This window comes from Schistocerca americana, chromosome 8 (genome assembly GCF_021461395.2).
Source record: "Schistocerca americana isolate TAMUIC-IGC-003095 chromosome 8, iqSchAmer2.1, whole genome shotgun sequence".
NCBI lineage: Eukaryota > Metazoa > Arthropoda > Insecta > Orthoptera > Acrididae > Schistocerca > Schistocerca americana.
In genome coordinates this window covers 196,487,443-196,501,084 of record NC_060126.1, presented here as the reverse complement: position 1 = coordinate 196,501,084, position 13,642 = coordinate 196,487,443, and the positions used below count along the sequence as shown (strand labels likewise).

The 13,642-nt window shown below is 41.1% G+C and overlaps 1 protein-coding gene across 2 annotated transcripts in view; it reads right to left on the bottom strand.

Annotated features, from left to right (window-relative positions):
* The window catches only part of LOC124545435 (39S ribosomal protein L44, mitochondrial), a 55,418-nt gene that overhangs the window by 3,972 nt on the left and 37,804 nt on the right, over window positions 1–13,642 (bottom strand). For both annotated transcript variants that reach the window (XM_047124353.1, XM_047124354.1), the window contains exon 5: window positions 4,479–4,782. In XM_047124353.1, the coding sequence (XP_046980309.1) occupies window positions 4,479–4,782 (304 nt within the window). The remainder of the gene's footprint in view (window positions 1–4,478; window positions 4,783–13,642) is intronic.

Sequence of the window (13,642 nt, the reverse complement as noted above, 5' to 3'; positions counted from 1 at the left end):
CATGCATAAATAACTTCCAGTATTTGCTTACTGCTGCAACTTACAACAGTTGTGATCACATTTAATTTTTAGATGTGTGAAATAGTCCTGGACCTAGCCATTCTCTAAGCTTACAGTGTGATGATTATTATTTTAAAGCACTGAACAGTGATGACTATTGTTTTAAGGCACTGAACAGTGAGTCATGAAATAAACAGAGACAAGTGTGGTGAAAATCTTTTAAGAAATAACAATAAATTTCAAAACCCAGCTGTAACAATAAATGAGTATTTAAAATACAACATTCACATCAGGGGGCACAAGACTATCTCAACAAAGATAAAATACAAGCAGAGACACAATTAAAAAGATACTTCAAAATAATGAGTGAGGAAGTCACTATGGAACACATTAAAACCTCACACACAATATTTATGAAACAAATATGTATGAAACAATCATCAAATAAAACCTTAAATCACAAACCTCAATTGTCTCATTATCAGTTAAAGCAGGAGGCAGGTCCCATGAGAGACTAGGTCTGCCCTCGCGTGGCACAAGAAAACACATTGTCTGTGTGTGTGTGTGTGTATTGGCACATGTGCACATGCTGTGTGTATTGTGTCTACATAGGAAATAATGCTGGATAGCATCTCTAGCAGGGTCAGGTTGTCGACAGTGAATTGATATCTCCTGAATCACATTCAGAACAGCTAAGAAGCTGCCTGATCAGATGATGATTTACCATTTGCTCCAGCTCATTAAGGCAACACACTGATAACTACTGAGACATGTTGGGTCTTTTCCTGGTTGACGTGAGGTATCAAAATTGTCTCCCTCCACCAGTTGGGAAATTGGCCACTCTGCCATACTGAATTAAAACATTATAAAAGAATTTCCTTTGCAGCCAGCTGTGTCATATTTGGTTGTGACCATGCACAGTATGAAGAGACTAAGACAGTGCCAAATCCAGCTCCTACATCTCCATCTGCACCTCTAGGACTCAGACTTGGTGGATCTGAAGTGCAGCTCATCCCGCTTCCCAGTCGCAAGACAGTGGTGGAATGCTGAATCTTGGCTGGTGCTGATGTTGTCTGGTGATGTCTCTGAGCATTGTTTAGAGAGACTGCTGCTTCCTATTGGTAAATGACTGCATTTACCAGAAGTCCACCCGATGGCTTCCCACAGTTTTTTAGAATATGTGGAGTGGTTGAAACAGTCTAGGAATGTGTGTGATTATATTTTCTTGCTTTCCTTGATTATGCATCAGGCTTTCACAACTCCACGGTTTTCTACAGTTGGGCAGCACTGAAACTGTCACAGAGCCACGTGCCTGGCCCAGATTGCTGAGCAGCATGCATTAGTCCACCAAGCTACAAGCTGCCTTCCAATATGACCTGAGGACTTTGGGTAAGGCAACCAATGGCACAAGATGACACAGATTGTTGCAGGGAGTCCTTTACTTGTTCTCGGATGGCAGGTGCAGAAGTGAAGGAGGTATAACAAGGCTAGTGCCCAAGTTGGTGATCCTCCCTTGTAATGGTCAGACGCTATCAAACAGAACCTTGACAATGAATATGTCTGTCCTCACATTTCCATGCAGTGCAACATCAAACCACTGTCACATCTGAAAGGACCACAAATGTCGATATTGCACGATTTGACCAGATGGCCAAATAGAGACCCACAATGAAGCACCTTCCAAATTCTGTCAGATGTTGATAATGCTGTCTCACATGACTACGTGGTATCACAGTGATCCCTTAACAGCTGATGCTGTTCACACCCCTTGGATACAATACCAGGCTTGGTAAAAACACGGAACACAAACACACTAATGCAGTGGCCATCAAACTGCGGCCCGAATCAAGTAATTGTGCGGACCCGAGTTCTCATCTGTACTTTTTAACAATACGTAGCTGCCACTAACAGCCCAATCCAAAAACATGAAGATCTTCTTAATAGTATATTTTTTCTTGCTCAGCAACAAACAAAACTACTTACAGAGAGAGAGAGATTTTAAGATGTGCTTAATTTTAATTGATACTCATGAATTCAGTCATGAGCTATACCTCAGGGCACAGGCATAAGTAGTGACATCACTGCAGTATTAGAGGATGTGAGAGGGGAGGTGGTTTACTGGTGTCATTCAATACTGACAACTCATGGGCGTGCATGCATCTTACCAATTAGCTGACTTACATGACTTGACTTAATTAACTTGGCCCACTGGAGAGCATAGGGCATCAAAAGATCTCGCAATTCATCTCTGTCTTGGGCCATTTCCCTCAGTTCCAACCATTTCTTGTCAATTCTCCTTGCTTGCCCTTCCACCATCATTTTCCATGTAGCTCTGGGCCTGTCTCTGTTCCTTGTTCCCTGGAGATTCTGATTCAGTGCCTCCTTCTAGATTGCCCTGTCTGATCTTCTACACACATCTGGTTCGTTTTCCTGCACAGAGCTCCTCCTTACTTATTTGTTCCGGCCAGCAGATATCCATGATGCTACAGAACACCTAATTATGAAGCTCTATAACTGTGATGTTATCTTGTTGTCTAGTTTCCAACGTTCATGAACAAATAAGACAGCCTTGACATTTGCATTAAAAATACAATTTTTTTTTCCATACTGGATACAATGAAGGCAGCATTTGCGTTCTTTATGAGGTTCTTCACATCCTCTCCAGCCCAACCACTCCCAGCAACACCACCAAAGTACAAAAATGAGTTTACCTTCTTCACTTGTTGCACCTCTACAGAGGTTACTCCATTTACTTAGAATTTACTCTAATTTCGTTTGTTTTACGTATATTTATTTTGAGACTAGCAATTCCTGCTTCTTTTTTAAAGGGTTTAATTTATCTATCACATCAATCAGCATTCATGGATTCCCCATTTCATTCCTCTTCTCCTGCCCGTGGTGACTCTTCTCATTAAATCTAGGGCAAGTAGAAAAAGTGATGGTTATAAAACAGGTCCCTGCCAGACTCTTGTGTTACCACTGTTGGGTCTGTGATATTTCCCTTGTGAGTATACAACTTCTGTAGCTGTTATGCAGCTTTCTGATGATATTTATAAAATTTTCTGTGCTACATCACAAATCCGCAATACCTGCCACTGCACTTGATGCTTCACTGAATTGAAGGCCTTTCTTAAAATCAGTGAATGCCACGTACATCATTGCTTGGAATTCTTTACTTTGCTCTAAGATGATCCTAAAGAATATTACTGAGATCAACACAACTGTGCTTTGCCTGATACTGGCCTGTTTTCTACACAATCAATTTTCATGTGAATCTTTAATCCTATTTAAGATAATTCTGGTGAGGACCTTAATGGACACTGGCAGCAACATAATACCACACCAGTTGTTACAATCCAACAGATTTTCCTTATCCACCATAATTTTATTTTTGGGTCCTACACCTTAGACAGCTTTATCTTCTCCTTGCTTAGACAGCTTTGTCTTCTGTTGTTTAAATAACACTATCCATCCTTTTGCAGCCAGCCTTCCACTTCTTTGAACCACACAAACTCCTTTGACCACACAGAAAGTGTTTCCATCGGAATAACTACTGATCAACTGCTATGGTATAAATTACAAACGGAAGCAACATGGATTTTTGCATGCACATTATAGAGGTGGTCATCTTCAAATTTGGTACATATTTGCAGCAAGGACTACAGAATTAAATTACGACTCTTGTAGTACAACACGATGAGTAAAAGAAAAAATACATTAAATACATATTGAAAACTTTTGTGATCGTGTTTCATATCACATAAAGCATTTAAACATAAGAACAATTACTTTATTAATCAATTAATTGTCTGCTCACACAGACAACACTTCATTTGGGATCACTGAGGGTGGCAACAATCCGAAACAGAGAATAGTCAACACCAAGTGCTTCAAATGTGGCCAACTTTTAACAATCAGAATATGGGAGCTGTCAGCCAACATATCGTGCCCATACTACAGCTAATCTATTGGTGGCCCACAACATGTTAATTTATATAGCTTACCAATTAACTTTAACATTGGTACATATGCATCCAGAGGTGTCACCCCACAATGTCAGTACTGGCTGTTGGGCAAAATCATTTGACAACCACAACACTAATGTACTCCAGTGGCTGTGCTACCTGTTAAGAGAAAATTGCAGTTCTAACTGTGTGCATGACCGCTGATGGTTTGTGCGTGTATGAAGTTACAATGGCATCTGACAATGTCTTCTGGGTGCTTCACTTTTTTTGTCTATCGGTGTAGTACTTTCCTTGGGGAGGAGACCAGGTCCGATTGTGGAAGGTTAAAAAGGGAAAGGCACATCATTCAGACTTCAGGATGAGAGAGAGAGACTCACTTGTCCTACTGAAGGTATGCACTGGCTAGCAGTTCTCTCTCATAAGTTTACAGTTCACTTGAGTGTATTTTTATGTTGCATCAATTGTTGCTCATGGCTAATATAATACTGTATAAAAAGAAATAAGTGCACTAACCAGCACCAAGGAATTGACGGTCACTATAAACAGCAACTCTGTATGCAGCCAGTATGGTATTTGGACCGGCCACTCCAATGAGTCGTGGCTCTGGTGCAGCTCTTCCTTGTTGTTTGAGAATGTTTTCTAGTGTTAGAAGCGGCTGTTCTGGAGACCATATGTCACTCACATCTTGGCCAGCAAGTTGAGCCACCACAAAATCACGTACAAACAAGCCTGTCTTCTCACTGCCTGAGCTCTTCAAAAGTGCTCCAACAACAGCACAGAACACTTGGACTAATGTTGATTCTTCCACAGGAAATTCCTTTGGGCAAATCAGAAAAAAATTCAAAATATAACTTGTTAGCATTTCGAAAAAAATATTACTTTTAAAAACAAAATATTCCTAAATACAAGTATTAGTTCTCAGTATTATACATAAAAATATGTACTATTAACTTACTTAACTTCCATTTTCCACTCATGTAAATTTTAAACTCGTGCCACTGTTTTCTGAGAGAATGCAGAGTTCTTTTAGACAGATCTGCTCATTCAGTTAAAATGTAACATACAGATATACCACAAAGCAATAAATGACAAACACTACTGGGTTCTCTCACTGGTGTAGGAAGAAATATATCAAAAGCGAAACCTTAGGGTGAGGCAGTTGCAATTAACAGAATCTGTCATCTCAGTGTCAAGGATATGTAGCTACAATTCACCATCAGATGCCCTCATTCTTCTACTGAACAGGAGTGTACACAAAGTATCACCAGAACAGGGAAAATGTTGGCTGCACTACGACACAAATTTTGCTAACTTGACAACTCTTTTGAGCAGCCGGGCTCTGCCTGTCACAATGGCAAACAATGGACTATAGCACAAAAAGCATTTGGTCCAACTTGCCTGACTGAGTGCAAGTGTAGCTTGTAATGACCTCTTGCTAGAATTACAGTGAAGTTTATCACAGGTTATGTGGTGAATGGAACCAAGGAATTCAGTACTTTTTGGAGAGGAAACAGCAGCTCTCTCTCTGTTAGGACTGGCAGAGAAGCTTCATGCTGGTGGAAGGCAGCAATTCATCCAGTAGTCACAGTTGGTGGAAATTACATGGTAATTGTAATGCTGTGACTATATAGATCTCCCAGCATAATCGCTTGACAGTCTCCCAGGGTTTGCTGCTGATTATGGAATCAACATGACTCAATATTTCAGCGATCTGTCTATCTTTAAAAAACATGAAGCTGCTGAGTCCAAATGAAGACCAATGAAATCAACAGGACTCAATATTTCAGTGACCTGTCTGTCTTCAGGAGAGATACTGCTGCCGAGTCCCACTGAAAAGTGATGCCAAAACTGGAATCATCAGGCCGCATACCATCCTGTGCCGCCCACTGCAGGTGCTGCCTCCAAGACAGGGTTTGTGGCACCACCCATAGTAGAATTCTGATGCCAATGATGTACCATATCGAAGACTATCCCCAAACTCTCTGGCCAGTTACACCAGAGAAAATTGTGTTTTGATGTGGATAGTACAATGTTCAACATTCTGCTACGACAAAAACCGTTTTCTCACTAATCAGCTGTCTGGCAAACTAATTTCAGTTTCCTGGCAACTATCAGCATCTCGTCATATTTCATTCCATGTCCCTCATGTAAACAATTTTCTGCTACCACTGATTTTTTGGGCTGTTGTAGCCTTGCACTTGTCTTGAATTGTGCAAACCAACCAGCTGAAGTGAGTCTTCCCACATTGATACAGAATTTCGTGTATCCCAGGCTTTATACGTTCCAAATCATTGTTGACAGACCTGAGTAGTAACCTTATCTTGGAAAGTAGATGGAGCACACTCTTAATATCATGTTTATTCTTAAAGTTCTTCTTATCTTAAAGGATATGCCCCCGGTGTAAGGAATAAAGGCCACAGATCTATGCTCCTCTTTGTGCACTTCAGAGGATGGTCCGGACTTTTTAAGGAAAGGGATACAGAGAACTTTGGCTTTGCAACAAACATGCTTCTAAAGATACAATGATGACACCTTTTTAATCTCGTTCCATGGATGTGATTTTTGGACCACTTCAACTGTCTTCATCAGTTTTAAATTTATGATTGAGGTTGAAAGTAATAGGTAACTCCCATTTCTGGACATAACTGTTCACAAAAGACTTGGTGGTACTCTGGGACATGGTCCTTAGAACTCTTGTACACAGATTATATCCTATTTCTGACACAAGAACTTCCAATGTTGTTGTGTTTAAGGGAAACAGAAACTCCAAAAAGCAGATTCATTGGGCAATGGTGTTTGCACCATCCCTGGAGGTGAATGAAGAGGAGCACAGATCTGTGGCCTTTATTCCTTACACTGGGGCATACCTTTTAAGAGTGGGTGAATGTTAAGGAGACTATGCTGCATCCATCTGCCAAGATTAGAGCACTATTTGACTCTGTTACAATGATTTGGGACTTAGAAAGCCTAGAATATACAAAATTTTGTGTCAATATGGGAAAGCTTACATCAGCTGGTCGATCTGCACAGTTCGGGACATAAGTGTTTAACTTCACCATCACAAAACACAACAGCCTGAAAACTCAATGGTAGTGGAAAATTTGTTTCAACAAGAGACATGGGAAGAAATATGATGAACCCTCACAGTTGCCAGTACATCCAGTTTCTGGTACAGTGTTTGTAAGGAAGCAACTGAAATTAGGGTGGCAGACAACTCTATTAATAGAGACAAGGGTTCTCCTCTCAGCAGGATGTACAACCCTGTGCTATCCCACATCAAAACCCAACATTCTTTGGTGTGGCTGGTCCAAGTATTTGAGGATAGTCTTTGAGTGTGACACTATGGGCAGTCTTGGAGGCAGAACATGTAGTGTGTGGCCCATGCTCCATGTACAGAAGGGGTCTACAAATGATAAGGGTTTCAGCAGGGCTCAGCACAAGGAGTGTTTCTCTTGATGTTGATGTACAGATGGAGTTCCGAAATACTGACTCATGTTCATTTTAGGATCTGGCAGCAAATCCAAGAAATAACAAATTGTTTTGCTACCTGCCGGAATGGTCAAAATGACTTTAAGAACTGCAGTACTGTCATATGGAAGACATTGGGTAACTACCAAATTATCTTCACCTGGTTCTTGCAGTTTGAAGCTCAAAATCTTCCTCCTGGATAAATATATTGGAGGTAACATAGCATTTCATTCAGATTACTACACGGGACTTCTCTGAGGGAGTTATCAGACAAAAAAAGAATAGCAATTAGGGTGGAAATGTGGAATGTTAAAATGTGAAGGCAGTGTGGGGAACTAGAAAATCTATAGGTGGAAATCGAAAGGATGCGCACAGATATGTTATAAATCAATATGATGCAATGGCCAGAAGAGGATGATTTTTTGAGTGGAGATCTTAGGATTATTTGTACTGAATCAATTAGTGGTAGAGCATGATTACAAATAGCAAGCGATAGGAAAATTGGCAGCAGAATGAAGGCTTGAAACTTCCTGGCAGATTAAAATTGTGTGCCAGACCAAGACTCAAACTCAGGATCTTGGCCTTTCACAGGCAAGTGCTTTACCATCCGAGCTACCCAAGCACAACTCACGACCCCTCCTCACACCATCAATTCTGCCAGTACCTCGTCTCCTACCTTCCAAACTTCACAGCTCTCCTGTGGACTGGAATAGAAGCTGTGAGGACAGGTCATGAGTCATGCTTAGGTAGCTCAGATGGTAGAGCACTTGCCCGCAAAAAGCAAAGGTCCTGAGTTCGAGTCTCGATCCAGCAGACAGTTTTAATCTTCCAGGAAGTTTCATATCAGCACACACTCTGCTGCAGAGCAAAAATCTCATTCTAGAATGAAGGATTATATGCAGACTACAGAAAGAAGGTTGATGGAGAAACTTAACCGGTATCCAACAGATATAATCACACTCAGACATTGCTATTTTATGTTATGGGAAAAGAAGGAATAGCCACGGCTATTTTATTATGCTTTGTTCAGAACTTAATTGTATTGCTGAATCTCTGTTCTTATAAATTATGATTCAGCAGCATTGCGAAATGGCTTCCTAGCACATCAAGCTGAAAGTGTCCCTACAAACACTGAATTGGGAACTGTAACAGGAAGAAGATGAGCGTATTGGTCCGATAACAAGCCGCCACCACATTTAAGCCCTACCTGCAAAGTTTTAGGAGGAAATAATAAAAAAAAAGTGTGAAAATAAGCCACACACAAACCGAGATGAGAAAAATTACAAAAAATTTACTTGTACTTATATGTAAGATGTAGGTACGTACTGTAAACATTTCTTGTAATATATGGTACAGCACGTTGGCATCTAAGATACCAGTATCACATGTTGTTTTATTCATTCTCATCACCATCAGTACCAGTATTCACTTCATCACACTCACTCTCACTCCCATCATACTCTTCATTCTTTTCCCATAGCACATCATCCTAGCTGCCAGCCAGAGCATTTGACGTGCAGCATTTCTTGAGCTCTTGATGGTAGCCTCTGATGATATGGAAGACCATGAAGCAAGAACCCACTCAAACAGAAGACAGAAGGGCGACTGATGGCTTTTTAATCTTACCAGACGGTCTAAGGACATGGTCTTCTTCCGAGAACCAATCTCCATACATTTTTCGCAAGTTGTCCTTGAACAGCTTGTTTATGGCTACATCTAGCTTTTGAACTCATTTCACCAGGTATTATGACAAGGTCTATCTTTTGTGCAGAAAGTTTATCTTTTACTTCAGCAGTATGTCCCTTAAAACCATCCAAAACAAGCATGTCTCTCTCAACATTGAGTGCCCCAGGATTCCAAACAATAGACGGCCAGTCAACGATTGGTTGCATTGTCAATCATCCTGTTTCTTAACAGTGAATCACTATGTCCTTAGGAAACTTTTCTTTGGACATAGTCTTTCTCTTCAGAATGACATAGGGGGTAACTTTCCCCCACCACAATGAAAAGACTCTCTGCCATCTCCAGCAGCTCAGCCCAGAAGGCAACTGTCACATGGAATGGAAGCAGCAGTCTAGAGGGATGGGAGGGAAGGAATATTAGTGTATGGGTCAAGGGAGGGAGGAGCTTTGTCTGGCAGAGTGTGCAGGGACTAGACTACTAGACTGCCAACAGGCACAGTATTGGGCCGTGTGGGTTCCCATGGCTGTGCCATGGATTTGTTTGTATGCCTTCCCTTCAAAGGAGAAGTATCTGTAAGGATAAAGTCACTGTTGATGTCTCTTTCCTATACACCAACATCCCTCATGCTCATGCTCTTGCCACAATTGAACACAGCCTTTCCCCATGCCCTTCAGACTCCAAACCCACTAATTCCTCATACATCTTACTAACTTCATCCTAACCCATGACTACTTCTCCTTTGAAGGAAAGTTACACAAACAGCAACAGGCACCCTCCTATGCCTATGGGGGCCACCTAGAGGAGACCTTCCTAGCCTACCAAACTGCCAAACTCCTAGTCTGTTTCCGATTCACTGAAGATTTATTTATGATGTGGACTCTCCCAAGTCATTTTCCCTCACACCTCCAATCTTCCCATCACCCTCAAGAACCAGCTACAAAGGAGTGCCCCCATTGTGACCCAATACCACCCTGGACTGGAACAAGTGAACCACATTCTTCATCAGGGCTTTGATTACCTATCATCATGCTATGATCCTACCCAATATCCTTTGTACTCCTCCTAAAGTGGTGTTCCATCACCCACCTAATATCCACAACACCCTAGCCTATCCCTATGCCACTCTCAATCCCAACCCCTGGCCAAGGAGATCATATCCCTGTGGAAGGCCCAGATGTAAGACCTGCCCAGTCCATCCACCCACCACTTTCTATTCCAGTCCTGTCACACTCTTATCCTACCCCATCAGAGGCCTGGCCAGCTGTGAAAGCAGCTCTGTCATATACCAGCTCTGCTTAAATCTTTGCACAGCCTTTTATATTGGTATGACTGCCAACCAGTAGTCCACTAGGATGAAAATCCACCGCTAAACTGTGGACAACGGCAAAGTAGACCACTCTGTGGCACAATATGCAGCTAACATAACACGGTACAATATGCAGCTAACATAACACGCTTGGTTTCAATAACTGCTTCACTATCCTAGCCATCTGGGTCCTCCCCTCCACTACCAGCCCTTTTGAACTGCGTAGATGGGAGTCATCCTTAAAACATATTCTCTGCTCTCGAAATTATCCCAGCCTCAACCTATGGTAACATACTGTCGTCCTCCCCCCCCCCCCCCTCCCCCTCCCCCGGTACCATCCCGTCATCATCACCTCCTCCCTATTCTTGTCTCCCACTCACTTTGCTCACTTTGTGTACTGCCCTCTGCCAATGCACCTGCCCATCTTTTCCCTCCCCATTCCTCTACTGTTTTGCTTTCCATTTTTCCCCCACCACCTCTCCATGTCCATGCCCCACGGCCTCAAAACGCTAAACCCGTTGGCAGTCTAGACCCTGCATGCTCCACCAGACAGTTTTCTCTCTCTCTTCACCATACTCTTCTAACCCTTCCCCTTCCCTAGACTGCTGCTTCCATTCCACGTGACAGTTGCGTTCCGGTCTGAGTGGCTGGAGATGGTGGTTGTGTGTGTGAAGTGTGCTTGCTTGTGTGAATGAATGTATCTTTGTGTTTCCTTTTCTGCTGAAGGCTTTGGCTGACAACTAATGTGCAAGTGTCTTTTCATTGTGTCTGTCTGCAACGGAAAGTGGCATCTTTAAGATGAGCAGTAAACTATTTTTTTCCATGATGATATTCCAACCTCAATCTAGAGTTCTCAGTGTTTCACGATTATTCCCCCCCCCCCCCCCCCCCCCCCACTTCCCATGTTGCTCAGCACGTAAAAAAGAATAATGGCATTTCATCACCATTACCAATGTGATGAAAAGTTTATGAGTGACACTTTCATAATTGGATGACATACTGCTGGAAATTAACCAGTTTTTATCAAAATCTTCTGGCATTCTCTGTGCTAGTGTAGTATTTCATCGGAGGGCCAGGCCATTTCTCCACATAAACCAATGACACCAATCAGCACACATACAAGATTCTCCTTAAGGAACATTTAAAACTCTTGCTTCCACAAGCTTGGATTATTTCTCATGAGATGGCATCCCATCATTCCCCTTATCTTGCAAACAAGAAAGCACATTAGCTTCAAGTTCCAGATACCTGGCACATTTTGGACCCCTGAATGATTTTCTCATTGAAACAGTTTTCTTCCTTTTTCCTTTTGAAGCAGTCCAATGTCGCACATTATAATTGTCCAGTCCACACTTTCTTCCAGCCTCTCTTTTAGTAGGTTTTGACATAATGCACAACTGTAAATTTAAAGCTTGCATTGTAAATGCACCAAATTTCTTGGTTCAATGACGCTTTTTGCTTTAAATAGTCATTCATATTGACACAAATCAGGTTCTCTTACCAGTATACAACTGAAACTTAATTATGAGCTAAAGAAACAATAATGGTAGATGTACACAATGTTAAGAACAATAAAAAAGTTTATGTTGCTACGTAATAAAATGCCTTGTCAACAGTTTTTGCTACAGACACTAGTTGTATTGTTGCAAATGAGAATATTTTTTTTATAGCAAAGGTATGCAAAAAGACAAGATCTGCATAAGCAGAAATGTTTCAGGAAGAAGAGAAAGAAGAATGAGAAGTGGATATTAGATGCAAACTAACTTCTCGAAGGTGAAATTTGGTAAAAAAATGTGCATTACTTTTGAGCCAATGCAATAGCAATATATTGTACTGTGAAGTAAGGACAAAATTCTTCCATTTTTACTTTCAAGTGTGATATATTTAAACTTTGTCCTTTCTTAAGGAAATTAAAATAATAACCGCACATATTCATTCACCGCATCATAGGTATTGATAATATCGTGAATATTTCAAAATAAGCACAGGGCTTTGGAAATCAGCATGATCTGGAGGTAATGACCCAGACTGCCACATGTAAATCTTATCTGCGGATGAAATTTTCTTAAATGTTTATACTTTTAACATAGTGACTGACAGCACCCCCCACCAAAAAAAAAAAAAAAAAACAAGTTGTAAATATAAGACCACACAGTAACATAAACAAGCCCTATGATTTTATGTCCTCATTACAACGTGTCTTGGTATTAATTGAACCATAAAGCACCTCTTATTAGTAGGATAACTATAATTAGTGTGTTTGTGCTACTTACCTATGAAAAATAGCTTTTCCTCCTTCTAGGAGTTTCGATTTGCATCCATAATACCAGCAGTTACACACCTTTGCTGTTACTAATACATAAGTGTGGTGAAATTGGGGAAATAATGTAAAAAACTTTAACAATAGTTTCATATCAATGTCACAAGACTGTTTCCGATTTTATTCTGATTATGATGCAAAGTACTTTTGGACAGGCACTGCGGCGACTACAGCCATTATGAAATACATTAAATGTATTCACAATTACGAATAATGACAACCATCAGCTCCAGAATGGAATGATGACAGTGAAAATCTGTGCCGGACCGGGACTCAAATCCAGATTTCCTGCTTATCGCTAGCGGTCACTTTACCATTTGGTTATCTGTGCATGGCTCATGGCAAGACTGGCAAGACCCAAGCTTGCATATGTCGCCAACCATGCGTCTCTGACCAGGACTCACACATCCATTATGTATATTCCTGTACAGGTCAGATGTTATGCTTGAAAGTCACTTGCAAGGTATCAGCAAAGAAATATGATGTTGCAGTGCCTGTGTTATTCTCATTACAATGCAAAGTTCCTTTGGACATGCATGCATGTCCAAAGGAACAGGCACTGCAGTGACTACAGCTGTTATGAAGTACATTAAATTTATTCACAATTGCGAATAATTACAACCGTCAGCTGCAGAATGAAATGATAATGAAAATCTGTGCCGGACTGGGACTCGAACTCAGATTTCCCACTTATGGGTCACCTTACCATTTGGTTATTCGTGCACAACTCACGACCAGACTGAAACTTACTTACGTCATCAACCATGCGTCTATGACCTGAACTTCTACATCCATTATGTATGACGTGCAACAATAAAGTAATGAGGCTGGTGTGAAAGAAAATGTTGCGTATCATTTTAGTCAAGTTTAGTGTTGTCTCCTTTAAAGTAGTTCCCTTCT